Below are 19324 nucleotides of genomic sequence, written 5' to 3' on the forward strand. Positions count from 1 at the left end.
GTTTATTAATATGAATGAGCAATGCCTCCTTCGAAGAATCTTTTTGCGGTTCCTCCGGTTAAGAAAATAAAAGCAGCAGTGGCAGCAGGCGCTACTGGGATTTTTATTTATCTCTATGCGTATTCTGGAAACTCCGGGTGGGAGCGGGGCGGTGTTATATTTCTACCTGCTCGCGGCCAATGGGAGGGAAGAATGCATGATAAACAAAGTTCCTCGCCAATCGTGGCAAATACTTAAGTAATAGGCGGGAATGGAGCCTCCGCCAATCAGAGAGCAAGATTACGGCCGAGGTGAGTAGGTGAGAAAAGAAGGCGGGAATTTGATCGTGGCGGCCAATAAGAAGGAATGTACATATGCAATAGCCAATCAAATACCCCAACCCATTTTGTGATTGAATGGGGATTTCCTCTATTCTGTCTCTGAGACAGATTGTCTCGCCCGGGATAATCTCTGGCAAAAGCTGATGAAACGGGGTTGAAATAAATCGGTTTGAGCGGTGATAATCTTATGCAATCGAGCAGCCTTCCGTGACTTTCGCCCAAGGCCAATAACGTTTTATTTCCTTGTTTTTCAGCCTCATTTTGAGAGCGAGGAGGTGGCACTGAAACGTGTCTGGACTAATCTCCAAATCCTTCGTGTAAATCGGTGAAGCCTCTCTCAGCCCCAGCGCTTTTGTTTTGGCACTGGTATTCCTGGTTTCGCATTTCTTATTCATTAGGAATAAATTGAACCGCCCCCGGGGGCTTCAGCCAGCGGACAAGCAATAATAATAATGCTACTGCCATTGTTATTACCTGTTCTTCACCAGCAGGTCCCAGGGCAGGTTAAGACAATCTAAAGTTCAAATTTAAAAATCACTTAAAATACATGACATTTGTAGGAAAAATGTGTGTCTTTCTTAAAACACGTCTTAGAAGGCTGACCTGTACAAGCACTCAAAGACTAAAATTCTTTTGAGGGTTTTTTTTTATCTAGATACAGTATTTTAAGTTTCTTTAGATAGACAAATATTTTATACAAAAATTTTATACAGTATTTGTGTTCAATCTAGTCTGCACCTTTAGTAAAAGCAAGCAAGCTTTTTGGTATTTTAAATACAGTGTTAACATGTTTTACAGCAAAATAAAAAAATTCCTTCAGTAGCACCTTAAAGACCAACTAAGTTTTTATTTTGGTATGAGCTTTCGTGTGCATGCACACTTCTTCAGATACAGTGAAATGGAAGTTTCCAGGCACTTATGTAGAGAAGGGGTGGGGAGGGGTGGGGATGGGGAGGGGGGATCACTCAGAAGGGTGGTGGAAATGGGTGATTGACTGACTGATAGCTGTTGATGACCGCAAACGACTGCAAATGGTTTTGCATGAAAAAGCAAGGGTTGAGATGGCTGAAGATCGCTTATCATGTATAATGAGATAAGAACCCGATATCTCTGTTCAAACCAGGTCCCTCCATGGTTTTGAGCTTGGTGATAAGTTGCAATTCAGCAACTTCTCTTTCCAGTCTATTTCTGAAATTCTTTTGTAGTAAGACAGCTACTTTGAGATCTTGTATAGAATGTCCTGGGAGATTGAAGTGTTCTCCTACTGGTTTTTCTGTCTTCTGGTTCCTGATGTCAGATTTATGTCCATTTATCCTTTGGCGTAGGGTTTGGCCTGTTTGTCCAATATAGAGAGCTGAAGGGCACTGTTGGCATTTGATGGCATACACAATGTTAGAGGATGAGCAATTAAATAGTCCTGAGATGGTATGTTGGATGTTGTTGGGGCCAGTAATGGTGTTGTCTGGGTGTATGTGGCAGCAAAGTTGGCATCTTTTTACAGCATAAGCTTTCCTGGGCCTGTAAAAGGTAAAGGTAAAGGCCAATAAGCAAGGCGGAAGAATCATACAGACCAATTAACCTACGTATCTTCTCAAAATACAAAATTCTTCCACAAAAAAATTCAGATACTATATAGACATGTATATACTGTATCTGAAATACATAAGGAAGAGAGGGAAATGCTGTATCTTTGTGGAGTCACAATATTTCAAGCACCGCAAGAGAGCTGTGTTTTATTGTACTATTCAGTGCTCAATAATGAAATTCAATCCAGTCAGTATGGGCGTTGCCAAAATCTGACAATTAGTGACCAGTTCTTAATAAAAAGAGCAAGGTAAAATTAGTGATATTGTGAACACTAGGGTTTTTCTTCTCACTGATGACATGAGGAAATGCAAGATTTGGAGGAGGAAAAATAACACCAGCAACCATAACTTTTATTATTTTTAAAATAAATACAATAAATCACAGGTCAAAGTGGTGACTGCTCAGTTGCATAAGATTACAACAGCTGAGAATTATTGTGTTTCAGACTTGTGTAATAAGCATTGTCTAAGGATTGCCCCAGACCCAGACTTTGAAATCTCAGTGTGAGAGAAGTAAATAGAGGAGATCCCCATTCATTTATACATACAATATAAAGATATAGGGAGCTGAGGGCCACTTATTTCCGTGGGTGAAAAAATCTCAGAAAATATTAAAAGCATTGATGAGGACTTGGATTTTCATGACATTTGGAATGGCTGGATTTATCAGCTTTTAGTCTACTTATAGTCTGTATCCTGTATAATATTAATTTGGTTGATGAGTTATCCTGTGGAATGATGATTGAATTGCCTATGTTAGCTGTTGAATTTGTTCCCAATTTGCATTGGTAAGGACAGATGTGACTGACAGATGGAAGTGGAATATTGGCCAGGCAACAGATAGCCCTGTCATTTTATATGCTGGTTAACATTATAGTGGAATGATTTGGAGTCTCAGACTGCGCTGCTATCAATATGTTGACAACATGCAACTTGAATTCTTTGTCACAGCTAAAGCAGGTGTGAGGTGGATGTGCTGGATCAGTGCCTGGTTTCTGTAATGCACTGGGTGAGAGCAAACAAACTGAAGTACAATCAGCGTAACACTGTGACCCTGTTAATGGGTGTTTCATCTCTCTGGATGAGGTTACACTTCCCTTGATGTGTCGCTTGAAGAAACAAGTGTGCTGTTGGGTACACTTGGATTCAACCCAGTCATTTCGCACAAGGAGCTTCAGTGGCACAGAGTGCCTTCTACCAGCTTTGGCTGGTAGCCCAGGTGCAACCCTGTCTGGATAGGGATAGCCTGACCTTGCTTGTCTATTTTCTAGTAACCTCCAGTTTAAACTTTGAAGACTGTTTGGAAGAGAAAAAAAACCTACAGCTAATACAGAATGTAGCTATTAAATTGTTAACTGGGACAAGAAGGTGTTAATACAAAGCATGGGACCTGGCCAGTACAAATTGGCTGCCCGTTTGTTTCTGTACCCAGTTCAAAGTGCTGTTTTGACCTTGAAAATATCTACTGTATACCTAAAAGACTGTCTTCATATGAATCTGTCTAGAACCCAAGATGGTTATCTGCAGTCCTCCTTTGTGTCCTCCCCCCCCAGGGGTAAGTAGGGGTGGCAAAGAGAGAAAAACTATTTATAGTCACCTAATTCATAGAATGCTGTCCACAAGGTGCCAACCAAGTCATTTTAGCACCAGGCAAATACTGTATGTATTTATTTTTCTGGGCATTTGGGCAACATATTATTACAAAATGTGTTTTTTATATATTTCTGTTGCTTTATTAATGATTTTTTTAAACAGTACTTAGTTGTAAATCATTTTGGCACATTTATTTTAGTAGATATGGGACAAGAGGCGGGCAGGTGTGGAGGACTCCCTGGGCCTGAATGGGGTAAATGTGCCCCTGAAGGACCGAGTGCGCAGCCTGGGAGTCATTTTGGACTCACAGCTGTCCATGGAGGCGCAGGTCAATTCTGTATCCAGGGCAGCTGTTTATCAGCTCCATCTGGTATGCAGGCTGAGACCCCACCTGCTAGACTGACCTTTAAAGCCCTAAACGGCCTCGGCCCAGTATACCTGAAGGAGCGTCTCCACCCCCATCATTCTGCCCGGACACTGAGGTCCAGTGCCAGGGGCCTTCTGGCAGTTCCCTCGCTGCGAGAAGCCAGGTTACAGGGAACCAGGCAGAGGGCCTTTTTAGTAGTGGCACCCACCCTGTGGAACGCCCTCCCACCAAAGAGAAAGAGAAAAACAACTACCAGACTTTTAGGAGACATCTGAAGGCAGCCCTGTTTAGCGAAGCTTTTAAAGTTTATTAGATAATTGTATTTTAATATCTTGTTGGAAGCCGCCCACAGTGGCTAGGGAAACCCAGCCAGATGGGCGGGGTATAAATAATTTATTATTATTATTACTATTATTATTAGGTAAAGGGACCCCTGACAGTTAAATCCAGTCACAGACAACGCTGGGGTTATGGCGCTCACCTCTCTTTACTGGCCGAGGGAGCCGACTTAGTTTCTGGGTCATGTGGCCAGGATAATAAGCCGCTTCTGGCGAACCAGAGCAGCGTACGGAAACGCCGTTTACCTTCCTGCCAGAGCAGTACCTATTTATCTACTTGCACTTTGACGTGCTTTCAAACTGCTAGGTTGATATGAGCAGGAACTGAGCAACGGGAGCTCACCCCATTGCGGGGATTCGAACCGCCAACCTTCTGATCAGCAAGCCCTAGGCTCTGTGGTTTTAGACCACAGCGCCACTCACATCCCATTTTAGTAGATAGTGATATATAAATTCAGCATATGTAACCTAACCTATATAAAGCTTGCCTTCTTTATGGTCCTTAAATCTTAAAGACTGCCCATCTGATGTTGGACTAACATGCTAATCAGTCCTAGTCATAGGAACCAACTCCTAGGGGCCGTGGGGTCTTCAGCCTCCCAATAAAATATTTGAGGGGGCCACCCCCCCCAGTTGATGGGCATTGTCATTCAAATGGTGTACATGCACCGTGTTGTGTGATCAATTATGTGGGGTGGGGTTTACCTGCCCCTTAGTATTTTATTCAAGTTGGCACCCCTGGGTCTAGCGGTATCCCTCCATTAGCTTTTTTTGGGTATGAAATATTAGACCCACTTTTTAAAAAATGAATTGAAAAAACTACATTTGTGAGGAAAAGTAGTGAGAGACAAGAATTTGTAAATAAGTTCCTGCTCCCAACAAGCACCAAGAGGCAAGAGAGGCTAACTTTGGTTACTGGCTCCCAGTTCTAATTTGAAATACTGCACAACCGCATCAACAGACTGAATAAATAAATCAAGGCCACTTCAGCTTCATCCCCGAGAAAAGGTACATTCACCAGCGCAGAGGCTCCCAAACTGTGGTCCTGCGTTGAGGGGGGGGGGGAGAATATTTTGGGAATCACTGCAGTAGGGTAGGAGGAGGATCTTTGCTGCTCCAGCACAAACGGGCAGCGGCTGTCAGGCATGCAAGCTGCCTGAAATACAGTGGTACCTCGGTTTAAGAACAGCCCTGTTCAGTATACGATGTATGCACCGATTGAAATGTTTCCCAATGATGTCAGGCACCCAAACGGAGCGCGTGAGACGAGGTGTGTTAAAATAATGACTCTCTGACTCAAAGGCATGCATATCGTTAATTATATTTTTATCCCGCCCGCCACAGCTTAGGAATGCCTACACTCGCCTTTTATGTTCTTAACAACACCCCTGTGAAGTGGGTCGGGGCTCAGAAGACGCCTTGCAGAGAATTCCGGGCTTCATAGGCTTGAGGAGGAATTGTGAACACGACGCGGCGGTCCATGCCCAACCCTCAGCCACAGAACCCCACACTGCCTACTATAATAAGGCAAAGCTCAAGCCGCACGCACATCCGAGGGTGCCTAGCTACGGTAGCTAGCTAGCTAGCGTAGCAGGGTTAAGATTTCAGAAGAGATTGCAAAGGTAACATCTCCGGCGCCGTCTGCAGCTGCTTGCGCTGAAAGGGAGGAGGGAGAGAGAGAGAGCGCCGCCTTCTCTGACGTCACGTGGAACCCTGCTCCATAGGCCCGCGCCGGGGGCGGGCTCAAGCGCGTTCACACACACAGGCGCGCGCGACGGGGAAGGGCTCTGTTATGGTTGCGCATGCGCTGGATGCTGGGTGGTTGTTGGGCTTCAGCAGGTTGGGGCCGCTAACGGGTGAGTAGTAGCGTGACGGGGGGACGGGGCGAGTGGTCGCGAAGGGAAGAGAGGCGTTCCGTGTGTGTCCCCACCCTCACCCCAAAAAACAAGAATGCGGGAGGGCCTGTGGGGTTGCCTCCCACCTGAGTAGAGCTCTTTTCTCCCACACGTCACCCTGGATAGTATCTCCTTCTTCTTCCTCCCCCCCCTCAAAAGACTCTCCGGTTCCCCCTTATCCCGAGTTGGCGAGTTCAACGCCTCCCCCCCTCCGCGCCCCACAGTCCAGAGAAGGAGCTGCCACAAGCAGCGCCTGCCCCCCCCCCCCCCACGTCCCCCTGAGCGGGCACAGGGGCCTGCTGACTGCATGACTGCGGTTCCCCAGGACAGGCCAGAATTGCTGCGATTGCAAGCACTCCCCCCTCGCAGCTCCTGCACGCGCCTCTCCTGCCCGCACTTAACGGCGGGATATTGGCACCCTCCGTGACGCCGAGGAGGGCTGGGTGTGCTTGTGAGGCAAAGGAAAACCCATCTTTTCGGATGTGGGAGTTGGAGGGTCGGGAACCCCAGATCACATAAGACAGGCCTTCCTTGCACCTTCGAGACTTTTTGGTTTTGTTTTGTTTATGCAGAGCAGTTCTGGAAACCCTTTTCTGGGGTGCTGTTGTAAAAAAGTCGGTAACCGGGCACTGATAATTCTGTACTTCATTGGATCTCTTCTTTCTCCCATCAGGAACACAGGAAGCGCTGGGCAAGGAATTTTGTATCTGGTGAAGTTGGAGGACAACCCCCCCACCCTACTGCCCTGGAAGAAATAGTCTGTTTCCCTGTCTCTCTGCATCTGGGGACACAGCCTCTCCAACAAGATTGCAAAAATGCAGTTGATGCCTCTCTGGGGGCCCTGTATTCCTTTTGGACAGCACCAACTTGGCCTTGCTTAATTACATGATAATTTGTCTTCCCTCACACCTTTTTTGTTATTGTTGTTAGATTGGGCATATTTTAAGAGTTAGGCTGTGGATCTTTGTCTTGGAGGCATCATTGACCAAAGGAAATGGAGGAAAAAGAGCGATGTGATACATTCTATATGACATTCTGATGTTAAGGCCATATAAAACATTTTTCAAGGGGAGGCCAAGAAAAAGATGCAAATATACTAAGGACGGTTCCTTGCAGGCTAAAGGAGGTGGGAGGGTGGGAGAAAAATGATTAAAATCTTTAAGTTATTTCTGCAGCCATCCCGTGAAGACAACTATTAAAGTAACAGCAGGTGTTCCACTTGTGTGGGCTGGAGTTGTCTAGAAAAGAAAGGCTGCTTGCTCTGCTTTTTGTGTGGTGGGGAGAAACTTCATAAACTTTGTCATCTATCTTCACGTCCTACACTACAAAAAAAAAATGAGTTGTGTGCCATGGAAAGGTGACAAAATAAAATCGGAATCATCTGAAACACCACAGCCGATGCCAGTGCGTATTTATCATGAAAAACAGCGCAGGGAGTTATGTGCTCTCCATGCCCTCAATAATGTCTTCCAGGACGGCAATGCCTTTACACGAGACACATTACAGGAGATTTTCCAAAGGTAAGAAGAACTTGGTTTGGCCAGCATTATGTTAAGGGGGTGTGTGTGTTTTGTTTTCTGTACATGCATTCACTTCTTTAGTTGGATTAGTGCCTCAGAAACTCTTCGTGGGTTGGGTGAGTTTCCAGAATTTTAACACTGATTCTGAATGGTTTCTTATTTCATCAATCACACACATTTTACTAAGGAGACCACCAATACAGTTTGCCCTTTTGTCCGGGGTTCTGCCTCTCTGTACTAGCTTCTGAAACAGAAACAAAATCCTCTTAGAGCTGCGCTTTGTATAGGTTCTTTAATGTGTAATTAAAAAGAAGGCACACAGGCAAAATGTAGCCAGGGGATCTCATGAAAACACTTATTTCCTGATGTTAAATACAATTCTTGCTGTCCTGGGTATGGTGGACCATCATCCCTCAGGCTACATCTGCCAGTCCATCAAAGCTCTGCCTGCTCTTTTGGAAACAGTGTCTTCTGCAAGTCCTGCTCTTAACTCTTCCATACACCATACCATTCAACTACCCAAGTTGCTTCTGCTGCATCTGCTCCTTTGATTCACACACCACTGCTCTCCATGCTCCCTCTTTTGTTATCCAACTAAACAGTAGCTGATATGGTCCCATTATTGTATTCTGTGTTAGTAACTAGCTTGAAAACAGTGCTTGGAACTGAAAAAAATAGGTGGTAGTCCTTGCATGTATGCTTAATCATTTATTTACTACTTAAATGTTTTGAGAAATGTCCTACTCAGCCATTTGCAAACTGAAATTCCCCCAATCTCTCTTTATAGATAGTCTTGTGCACCCTTAATAATGAGTAAATATAACGGAGGGGCTTACTCTTGAGTAAAAATGCCTAGGATCATGCATATATTTTAAAGCTGGTAGTCTGAAGTTTTTGTTGAAAATTAAAATAGATAATATAGTAAAGGTAATAGTTCCTGTGTTGTTTATGCAGTGTTTTCTTGTTCTTCTGGGAGTTCTTCATATTCCTTGAGACACTTGGGAGGCTTAATTTAAGACACAGTACATTTAAGTGGGTTCCCTTGAGTTTCTATCTTGAACTTATTGGAACTGAAAAGAGAAGTTTGTGTAAATGTTCAGGAACATTTAGAAAAGTTCTTAACGTCTAGGTTCCTGATGAAGGATTCCGAGGCTTACGTCTTTACAAATGTAATTGTTGAAGGATTATGGCTGTAATTAATGAACCCACAAAACTTGCCTATCACACACCAGAGCAAAGTGGCCCTATGCAGTCCTAATTTGTTTAATACATCTTTGCCTGCTTTCTTTACTGTCTTAGATCATAGACTGTTGTATTGGTTACCATGAGCGTGTGAAATGGATCAAAGCAGATCTTTCTCGCCTATTCAAAAAGTGGCACTGTCTGTTGTTAACCTTTAGGGGAAAGGACAAGGTGCCCTTCGTTCCTCCAGAGCAATTATGGATGAACAAATGTCATTTGGCTGTGGAGAGATCATGGTAAATGTCTGAGGATTGCTCATTTCCAGATGCCAGTCATAATTACAGATTGAGCTTGTTGGGACACCACATATAGCTTGTTCATGTGATTGAAGCCAGCGTGACCTACTTGGCTTTGTTCAGACAATAGTTGATGTTTGAATCTTACTGGAGTGTCGTGCTCTTTCAACACAGAGAGGTATCTGAAACCATGAAATCAAGAATTTTACCAGTTTTTCAAAAGTGTAGAAATCATTGTAATTCTTCTATTTTGGATGAAGTCTATCAGGGCCCAGGCATCTGTTTAGTGTTTTGAAAGTTGATTCTTGCCACTCTTTGAAAATTTGCTGTCTTTTATTGTAGGTTCTGCAATGGTTCATTGTAATATTCTATGTTAGCAATGACTTTCATTTTCTTTTTTGAGGGATATAAATCCGGTGACAGAAAAGCAGTAGGTTTACTTTCACAACACTCAGTGCACTTCCCCATTCCCTGTCCATCCCAGCACCTATCTCTTGCTACAAATGCACAGACAGAGTAGTGGACATAATTTATTAACCTTTTTGTCCATCTTCAGCTATCTTTCCCCAACTGGTCAGCCTTGCTTCATCATCCGCTTGGGACCAATGCTATCTTCATGTTTCGACAATGTGTTTTCAGGTTGTCTCCCAACACCATGGTGACACCCCACAAGAAAAGCATGCTGGGAAACGGGAACTATGACGTGAACGTCATCATGGCAGCTCTTCAGACCAAAGGTTATGAAGCAGTTTGGTGGGATAAGCGCAGGTAAAGAGAACCAGACTGTCAAGCCATCATTGGAACTGGCTTCTTCCTAGTTGGGTTTATAAATAACTGTAAGAGCCTAACAGTTTCTTTCTTCTGCGATTCTCTGTTCAGGGATGTCAGTGTAATTGCCCTCTCCAATGTGATGGGCTTCATTATGAATCTGCCATCAAGCCTCTGCTGGGGTCCATTGAAACTTCCTCTTAAACGGCAACACTGGATCTGTGTCCGGGAAGTGGGAGGTATCTACTATAACCTTGACTCTAAACTCAAGGTGCCTGAATCCATTGGAGGTGAAAGTGAGCTCAGGTAGGTTTTCTTCCATCCTAGCCGGTATAACCTAGGTGCCTGTCCTCTGAACATATTGTAAATTGAAACGCATAATCCGTACAGTGTAGATTGCTTTTAATCTCTCAGAGATGAAGGGAGTAAAGTGTACCAACAATGGTGAAGAATGAAAACAAAAGCCTAGACTTTGTCCTTATCCTTCACTTTTTTGCAACAGAATTAGCAGAGATTCAAAATTTAGTCCAGTACTGTAATAGGAACCCATTTTCAGGGCAAGGGCAACATTACCCTGGTGGAAAGTTGTTGGGGGCTGCGTTCCACTGGCAGGTGCAACCAGAACCATACACACACACACAGTCGTTTTTTCCTCTTTTTAGTTTATTTAGTATTTAATTCATAGTAAGGCTCAAGGCTCACCTTCCATTTTCTTCATACACTTTTTAAACAAAGTTTGTTAAAGGGTGTTACTGTCTTTTGAACAGTAAGATTATTATTATTATTATTATTATTATTATTATTATTATTATTATTTTAAAGTTCTAAGACCTCTGCAGTTCCAGCAGAATACCAATAAGATCAAATCATAGCTGACCTGCAAGCTCTTAGCTATTCAAATGTCAGAATGTAGGTGCATAGCAAAAATTACACTCAACAAAAAGATTGCATTTGAACTGCGCTTTCTTTTCCCCATACCCACCTTTAACTGCTACAGGAAGTTTTTGAGACACCAGCTGCGAGGAAAGAACTGTGAACTTCTTCTAGTGGTGCCTGAAGAGGTGGAAGCACATCAGAGTTGGAAAGCTGATGCATGACCTGCAACCACCCTGTCCTCGCACTACAGTGCTGGTCCTTCTCCCTCCACCAATTTCTGATGTCCTGTGATGTGGATAATGAGCACTCTTCTCCTCTTCCCTGGAACTTTGGCATTTTCCCCCTCCCCATTATGAGGCCATAAGGCAACTACAAGGTATTGTCGGAGCCAACATGAAGAACAGAAGAACATGTAGTAGGGGAAGAGGTGGACGTAACAGAACCAGATCTGTGCTCTTTAATTATAATGCAGTTTGATTTAGAAATGGGTGTTGGAATTCTCCCCTTTTAATTTCCTGCTTTCGCTCCCCCCCATCCCAGTCTTAAAAGGACTTCATATTGGGTTACACACAACTGTCTCCAGGAGTTCCTATAGCTCCTGTTGGGCTAGTGTGTGTCTCCTTCAGGGTAGGGCTGGGGCCAGGCATATTCTCCCCCCCCCAAAAAAAGCCATGCCTGCCTCCCTCCAACCCTCATTGTGGAACTCCCTCCAGGAGTTTTGGGCTTTTCCTGCTTCCATACTCTTCATTATGTGTGTCCTTTGTTTCCAACACCAAACTTATGTTGAAGAAATTTGCAAACCATTTGGGTCTCTCAGGAAACTCTCGATACTCTTAGCAAAGGTATGGTGCTTGTGGATTCCCCTTTTGTAATAGTAATTGTGCCAAGAGTTAGGGGAGATGTAGACAAAATTTGGGACCATAATAATGGAACTCCTTACAGGAGTTTTCCTGTCTCATACTCTTTTTAAGTGTGGTCTGAAAATGAAAGACTGAATAGTTTGGAAAAGTAGTAGCTAAATTGATGCTTATTTAAAAGCCTCAAGTATTTTTGTTAGATGGTCCACATGTAGCCTGTGTTTATTTTTCTTATCTGTCTGTCCTGTAATTCAGGGAAATATTCACTGAGCAGGGAATAAAACTACAGGCTGTTTGAGGATGAAATCATGAAACAAAAGGGAAGAGTAGCCAAGTTTCAGCAAGGTAGGAAGCTGGTAATGGAGCAAATGTTGATTTCCAAGTGGAATTATGGGAAACAAGATCAAAGGGCTAGATTTCTGTTGCTCTTGTATAGCAACTGTCAGTTGTTGGGGTTGAGAATGTTTAAGCAAGTTTGCTGGGGATGAGGGAAGACTGTTTACAACAGGTAGGCTGAGCCACATTCTTCCATTGATTGGTAGGTGACCCTCCTGAATTTAACTCTTCTCTCCTCACCAACTAAGTGAACAAGCTAAAGACCCTGGCAGGAGACTGAATTAGTTTTCCTTCTGATCTGATTCAGGTGTTTCACATCACTTCTTTGTGCTAGTTAGTAGGTGAAATGGAGAAGTTGGCCTTTCACTCGATTGACTTCTCCTTGAACCTTTATTCTATTATTGAATTTTTCATTATTAATGCTTTTTGCCAGCTTCATTTTCAATAGTACTGGAACAGTGGAAGTAGAACCCACTTTTTCAGTTTCATTCTATAGGAAAATGTACATGGTTAAGGAGGGCTGAAACCTACCCTTTACATCCTTGGAATTTGACCAGACCATTTTAAGCATGATCAAGATACATGCTTTCTAAGCCAGCATTCCAAGCCATTCACAGTTGAATGCAGTGTGAATGGTATCAACATCTTATTTATTGACTTCTGGACACCTTGCAGGCAATATACTGGGAACTTGTGTTGGCTATTCTCTGCATGTATTACAGTCATAGCCTAATAACTTCTATTTTTACAAAAGCCCTCCCCTTTCTTCTGGACTACACATTCCAATAACCAAAACCAGCTAGCAGAATTTGTACACACACACACTTCACAAGCAGAACATCAGGCTTGCAGTTCTGCTTCTGACTTGAAGCCATTTCCCCCCACCCCACCCCCCAAAAAAATCTCAAAGACATTATTTTGTCTGCTGGCTAAATAATAGCACTTTGGAGAGACCCCGTTTGCATGGAAGCCAATGGACCAGTGCACAATATGCAAATATCTTTTTAAGCATACAGCTGTTTCTTTCCGTCTGTGTGTATTTATGTCATTGTTCTGTCCCTAGGGGGAAAGTGGTGTGATTCAGCAGCTCAGGAAAAGGGAACATGTGATCACCCACCCTCTGGATCAGAGTTATGGCAGCAGAGGAAAGGAACCAGCCCATTCCCATTGCTTGGGAATGGAGAAGCCCTTAATTGTTTTCCTGCTTGTTTGGTTTTGTTATAGCCTTGTCTTGGGTTTGTTTACAGAGATGTATTTTGTTTAACCAAATATTAAAAATGAAAAAGCCTTCCTGTGTCCTGTCACTTCTCTGTGTTAAACTGAATTGTATTGTAATAATGTATATAAAGGGGGGGAAATAAACACATGTTGGTATGAAGCTGTATAGCCTAAGAAGACCTTATTGCCCAGCTACTCTCCATTGGAGTTAAGAGAAGGTCCCTCCCTGCCATTACTACCGAACACAGACATGTAAAGCTAAGGGTTGACACTCAATTGGTAAGTTTTAGTATCCTGCTGTTAAGCAAGCATAATGTATGTAAAGCCTGAGATAATAAAGAAAATACTTCCATGTTTGCACTGAAACTTTAATAGAAAAGTGCTCTAGCTAACTTTAATACTAATAGATTCAGCACAGATAAGACTTGGCAAAAATGACTTTTCCTGCTTCCCTTATTTTTCAAATATGTAACATTGTAGGGCAAATATCTTTCTTCAAGTAAGAACTCACTGCATAGAGTCAAGTGCATACTAGGTTCTTCTATATGCTGCATTTTCTGGCATATTTACTCCATTTCTTGCTGTTACTGCTCTGAAATAAATACAGTTGGAGAAGAACACAGGACTATTTACACTGACAATTACAGGCTAAGGTTGACCAAACATGTCCTGAGGTGGTTTCCTGGAGGTAAGGCTACCAAAACAGAAGCTTCCAAAGTCTCCATAGTTACCTATAACGTTGCTTGAATGGATGGAAAAGTCATGACTGCCTAAAGATTGCAGGAGATCCAGATAGGGGTTCTGCCTTCATTAAGAATAGTTAATATCCCAAGGTTTACGAGAAAAAACGCTGGCCTAATCAAACAGTTCAAACAAATGATTTCAATATTTCATTCCATGATATGGGTCCAGTGTAGCTTCATTAAATCTTTCCAGGAAGAGACGGCAGAGGACCTGGCATCCCTCCAGACAATCCTGTGTTTGGTCCTAATAAAATCTGTTAAGAAATGTGAAAAAGTTTACAAATGCTTGAAAAGCAAGAGCAGCATTTTAACTACGGTACTACTTAGCAGCCTACTGGAGGAAGGATTTTCACCTTCCAGTGAATAACCCTCCAGATCTTTTGTAAAACTTAAAAGAACGCGGCATTTTCTACCATTTTGGAATATTAGCAGTCTCTTCTTAAAACCATGCTGTTGCTGGTGTGGAATTCTAGTACTTAAAATACAAGGCTGCATGACAATACAGTCATATCTCGTGTTGCGTTAGGTTCATGTTGCGGCTTTTCAGCCTGCGAACGCGGCAAACCCGGAAGTGTATACTTCCGGGTTCCGCAGTGCGCAAAAGCGCTCGATCGCGCTCGCACATGCGCAAAAGAGGCGCTCTAGTTGCGGCACCCCAGAACGGATCGTGTCCGCAACTAGAGGTACCACTGTAATAGATTTCTGCTTTCATATAAGTAGAAAAGACTGCCCTGATAAAATTAAGTCAATGAAGTGTAAAGTACTTGGAAAAAACAGTATTTGTTACATCTGTCATGGTACAATGGTGGTGGTCATTCAGGCGGGAGAAGTGTCAGGTATTTTGCAATTCTAATATTTCAATATCCCCCACCCCCGTCAGGTGACCAAAGAGGTTCTCTTGTATCGAGGGCGACATTTCTGATACGCAGCTGTAAAAAGTGTAACATTTGCAGCCATAGTAAAGGAAGAAAACTAACCAGTCACAAATTCATGCCAATAAGAAAAGTAGGGCATGTGTTATTTGCTGTGAGCGGACACAACCATCAGCCGATGGGCTTCTGAAGTCACAAAATATGCAATACCCCAGATAAATCTGGGAATGTGATGTTTTGTACTCTCTCAGCTGGTTCACTGCAATTATGGCCAGTACAAAAGCTAGAATTAGCACAGAAAGGAAGAGACTACAGTATGCAGAAATCCACCCCATCTTGCATCAGCAGCTGGGGTGACTGGAAAGTGTTAAGATGATGGAAAGCCTGTAAAAGACACCGCGGGAAGTGATTCCCCAGGAGGAAAAAAAAGTGAAAGAGGTCATGTACCGTAGTAAATGAGGGGGGTATTAATTTCATCATACAGTATAGCAAAAGTATATGCTACATGAGCAAACGTGCACAAAAAGATAGAGATGAAGAACGGAATCAAATACTGTACAGTGAAACTGATCCACTAGATGCTTTTGAGACAGGTAATTCTGCAAAGATTCAGGAATTAAATATACTGCGTGGTGGAGGAAGATTCACAGATAAAAGGAGGAACATTCTGAAAAGGATGAGAATCACAGACTTAATAGGCCAAAAAATGCTGTAATTCAGTTCTTACCTGTCGCTGTTGCATCTGCTGTTGCTGCTCCATTTGCAGTTTCTCAGTTTCAAAAACAACAGGAAGAACTAGGATCATGAAGGAAGTGGTCCCAATCCACAAAGCTGCCCTGGAGAATCTTTTTTGGGGGGTGGGAGGAAGGGAGAGAAGGTAATAAGTAAAGCTAATATTTCCATCCTCATTACAACGGAAATGACTTATCCTAAAGATCTCACTGTTAGATTGCATTATTAGACTATTATTCCAGTTTCAGTACAATCCTATTCATATATACTCCAAGGTAAGCTCCACTTATCTAAACTTATAAGACTTAAAGGTAAAGGTAAAGGGACCCCTGACCATTAGGTCCAGTCGTGACCGACTCTGGGGTTGCGCGCTCATCTCGCATTATTGGCCGAGGGAGCCGGCGTATAGCTTCCAGGTCATGTGGCCAGCATGACAAAGCCACTTCTGGCAAAGCAGAGCAGCACATGGAAACGCCGTTTACCTTCCCGCTGTAGCGGTTCCTATTTATCTACTTGCATTTTGACGTGCTTTCGAACTGCTAGGTTGGCAGGAGCTGGGACCAAGCAACAGGAGCTCACCCCGTCACAGGGATTCGAACCGCCGACCTTCTGATCAGCAAGCCCTAGGCTCAGTGGTTTAACCACAGCGCCACCTGGGTCCCACCATAAGACTTACTCCCTGGTAAATGGTTATGGGATTGCAGCCTTAAATCCCCTTCCTATATGGCAACATTAGTGTGCGTGAACCTTACAACATGTCTCATCACAATCATATTTTTGCTTCCAAATATACTCTCCCTATAAATATCCATCACAATCTGAAGTACCTCCAGGTTTTCTCGCTTAAAACTACCAAGATTCCATTCAAACACAAAGAATTAGCAAAGGAAGAAACTAAATGCATAGTGTATAAAGTTTGGTTTTATACCATAATGAAGTTTCCTTAAAGATTATAGGCAACCTGAGTGATACCAAACATCACACAAACAGCCTTCTACTCGTGATGCGGCTTTCTGTCATCCACAGCACACTTTAGATCCCAAATCTGTTCTGAAAAGTCCCCCAACCTTCCAGAGTAAACTTGAGCATGCAGAGACTACAACGGGAAGGGGAAATCCTCTTCTGCTCACAGAAGTTTGTTCATGAGTGGACATAACTGGATATCGCTTCAAAAGAAAAACCTTTCCTCCTCAACTCACTAAGAATGTTTTTTAGAAAAAAAGTTAAATACATTGATTGATCTTTGTGGGAACATTAGGATACTGTGTCATGAAAGCTTAGAAATTAAACAAGGGACCAAAGCTATGCTTTCCAACCCTCACAAAATTTAAAACACCTGGATGAGCAACATTTTAATTTTAATCATTAGCAGCCAGCAGCGGTTTGTTATATATACTGTACCTATCTCAGGATAATACTCCATACATCTGACAAAATGAACTTTAGTCCATGAAAGTTTTGGCTATAAAAAGCTTGTTATTTTTAAAAGTGTCATAGGATTCTTTGTTTTTGCTGCAAAAGACTTACAAGGATATTCCTCTGGAAATTATTTTACTGGGTGTCTTAAAATAATATAATTATATTTCAAACAAATTACTGATTCACAATCTTTTATTAGCAGCAATAATTTTGGATTCTTCTGAATGGAAACTTCTTAGTATGTATTCTGTTCAGAATGATTAAGAAGATATAATCATGACTACAGAGCAAAAGGATAATATAAATTCTATTTAACAGGGTTATTTATAACCTGAGAAATTTATATTTATATTTGATGACAAATGGTTTGGTATAGTACAGCCTTGCATTTATTATTCATGCCTATATGGAGTATGTGTGTATAATTAAAGAGTTTAAAGAGCGAACAAAAGGGAAATTACGTTCGGGGGAAAAGGGCCCAAGCCATTTGACTACAAGGTCTCTGTTTAGTTGAACTACTATAACTGATTACAGGTAGGTAGCCGTGTTGGTCTGACGTAGTCAAAACAAACAAACAAACAAAAATCCTTCCAGTAGTCACAGGTATGAGCTTTCATGTGCATGCACACTTCAGAAGTCCACACAAAAGCTCATACCTATGAAAACTTAGTTGGTCTCTAAGGTGCTACTGGAAGGATTTTTTTTTTTACTATAATTGAATTATGAGTTGCTATATTTCTGAGCATACTCAAAATAGTTCTCTAGAACTTCACTCTCACAAGTATATATAGAACCCCTTTTCTCCTCAACTACAGATATCACAATTATCTCAATTATTTATGATCAATTCCATGTCAATGGTTCCTTGCAGGCAAATGGTTTTTTATTATTTAATTTACATCCATTCTCAGCCTTTTATTCATTAAAGCTTGAATATGCATGGTACATTCTCAACTGCTTGATGATCATTATCCAAATAGCTTACAACGGGGCATTTCTATCCTCACACTATACACATCTAGAGTTCTGAATTAAGAAGTCTAAGCGTTGTCAATGGCTCTCCATCAAACTTAAGAAACACAAAACACCACCAACTCCCCAACAATTCTCCATCCCCTTGGTGGCTGAAGGAGCCAGAGAAGGGAAGGGCTACCTTAACCACTCACAAACCACAGGCATAGCTTGTGACCACCTGCGCGTGGTATCTGAGGACCAGGAACCAAGGGGCTTGGGTCCTCACCTCCCATTTCCCCCTCCTCACCTGTACATTTTCTGGGCTACAGAAAGTGACACGCCGAAGGTAGCTCCAGCTGCCGATCGGACGCTTTCCGGGAACATCTCTGTCAAGCCCCAGAGCCTCTCTGCCAGCGTCTCGTCCAGCTGCAAATGGGGGAAAGGAGAGATGAGGGTGGTAGCCCGACAAAACAAGACCCCCCCCCAACCCTCTTCCCTAAACCCGGCCCCCATTAACACTGAAAGAGCCCTGCTGAATGGGAGCAAAGGCCGATTTAGTCCGGAGCTTCGTTCTCAGCAGCGGCCAACCAGATGCCAACCCGGGGAACCCTCCTGCAAGAAGAAACCTAAGCAGGCACCAATCCACGCTCCCGGCGGCACCGCCCCTCCGTCAAGCCCCCTCCACCTCCCGGCTCGTGCAAGGCCCCCTCCAGAAAACACACAGAGACGCTTCCCGCGCTGCTCCTCCTCACGCGTCTCTTGACCGGGGCTTCAGCTCACTCGAGCTCCCCGCCTAGGCCCAGGGCAGGGCCGACTCCAGAGAGGGGTCACCTCGCACATGGCCGCCCGGCGAAGCTCCGCGCTTTCTCCCCTTTCCAGGCGGCTTTACCTCGTCGTCGTCGTCCTCCACCTCCTCCTCCAGCTCTTCGGCCTTGCCCGCCGCGGACTTGGGCAGCAGCAGGTCCTCGGGGGAAAGGGGCGACGCGGCGGCCATGACTGCAATGAGGGGAGGGCAGGCAACGACGAGGCGGGCGGCCGGCACCGGAGAGAGCGTCGCCGGAAGTAGGAGCGTGAGAGCGGAAGCGCGCGGGCTGTGCTCTGCGCAGCGACACTCAGCGGACGGGAGGAAGAGTTGAAAAGGCAACGCGGGGCTCGCCCGTTGTCGTGCAAAGGCAGCCCCGAGCTGCAGACACGGCAGCTCCCCCTTCTCTGAGCTGAATTGTAATTATTTGTGAGATGTTGCAGCGCTTTCTCGCCTTACGACCGGAGTGGTTCTGCTTATGGTGCTGGTCAGCCAGCCCACTCCCCAGTTCCCCCGACAGGAAATTCTAAGGCAGGGACATTATAAGATGCGGTGGCCCCCTCTAGAAGTTGATGCACTCTACAACACCCATCATCCCTCACCGTTGGCCTGTGTTGGCTGGGGCTGAGTCCAGCAACATCTGGAGGCCA

At 43.7% G+C, this 19324-nt stretch overlaps 2 protein-coding genes across 3 annotated transcripts; one reads left to right on the plus strand and one right to left on the minus strand.

The window, feature by feature from the left end:
- Window positions 1-5944: 5944 nt before the first annotated feature.
- JOSD1 (Josephin domain containing 1) lies at window positions 5945-13733 on the plus strand. 2 transcript variants are annotated; one of them, XR_004693362.2, is made up of 6 exons: window positions 5945-6060; window positions 6773-7619; window positions 9737-9865; window positions 9977-10171; window positions 10863-11943; window positions 12998-13733. XR_004693362.2 is itself a non-coding variant. In XM_035128022.2 (5 exons), exons 2-5 carry the CDS (start codon window positions 7435-7437, stop codon window positions 10960-10962), a joined length of 609 nt encoding a protein of 202 aa, XP_034983913.1. In that variant the 5' UTR covers window positions 5945-6060; window positions 6773-7434; the 3' UTR covers window positions 10963-13733. The 2 variants fall into 2 exon arrangements, 1 of the variants encoding a protein (XP_034983913.1); XM_035128022.2 differs by having other exon boundaries at window positions 10863-13733.
- TOMM22 (translocase of outer mitochondrial membrane 22) lies at window positions 13507-18918 on the minus strand. Its single transcript, XM_035128024.2, has 4 exons — window positions 18762-18918; window positions 18180-18298; window positions 15495-15612; window positions 13507-14149 (listed from the first exon to the last, which is right to left on the minus strand). The coding sequence occupies exons 1-4, from the start codon at window positions 18864-18866 to the stop codon at window positions 14075-14077; spliced, it is 417 nt and encodes a 138-aa protein (XP_034983915.1). The 5' UTR covers window positions 18867-18918; the 3' UTR covers window positions 13507-14074.
- Window positions 18919-19324: the final 406 nt, after the last annotated feature.

Source organism: Zootoca vivipara, chromosome 10 (assembly GCF_963506605.1).
Source record: "Zootoca vivipara chromosome 10, rZooViv1.1, whole genome shotgun sequence".
NCBI classification, from domain to species: Eukaryota; Metazoa; Chordata; class Lepidosauria; order Squamata; family Lacertidae; genus Zootoca; species Zootoca vivipara.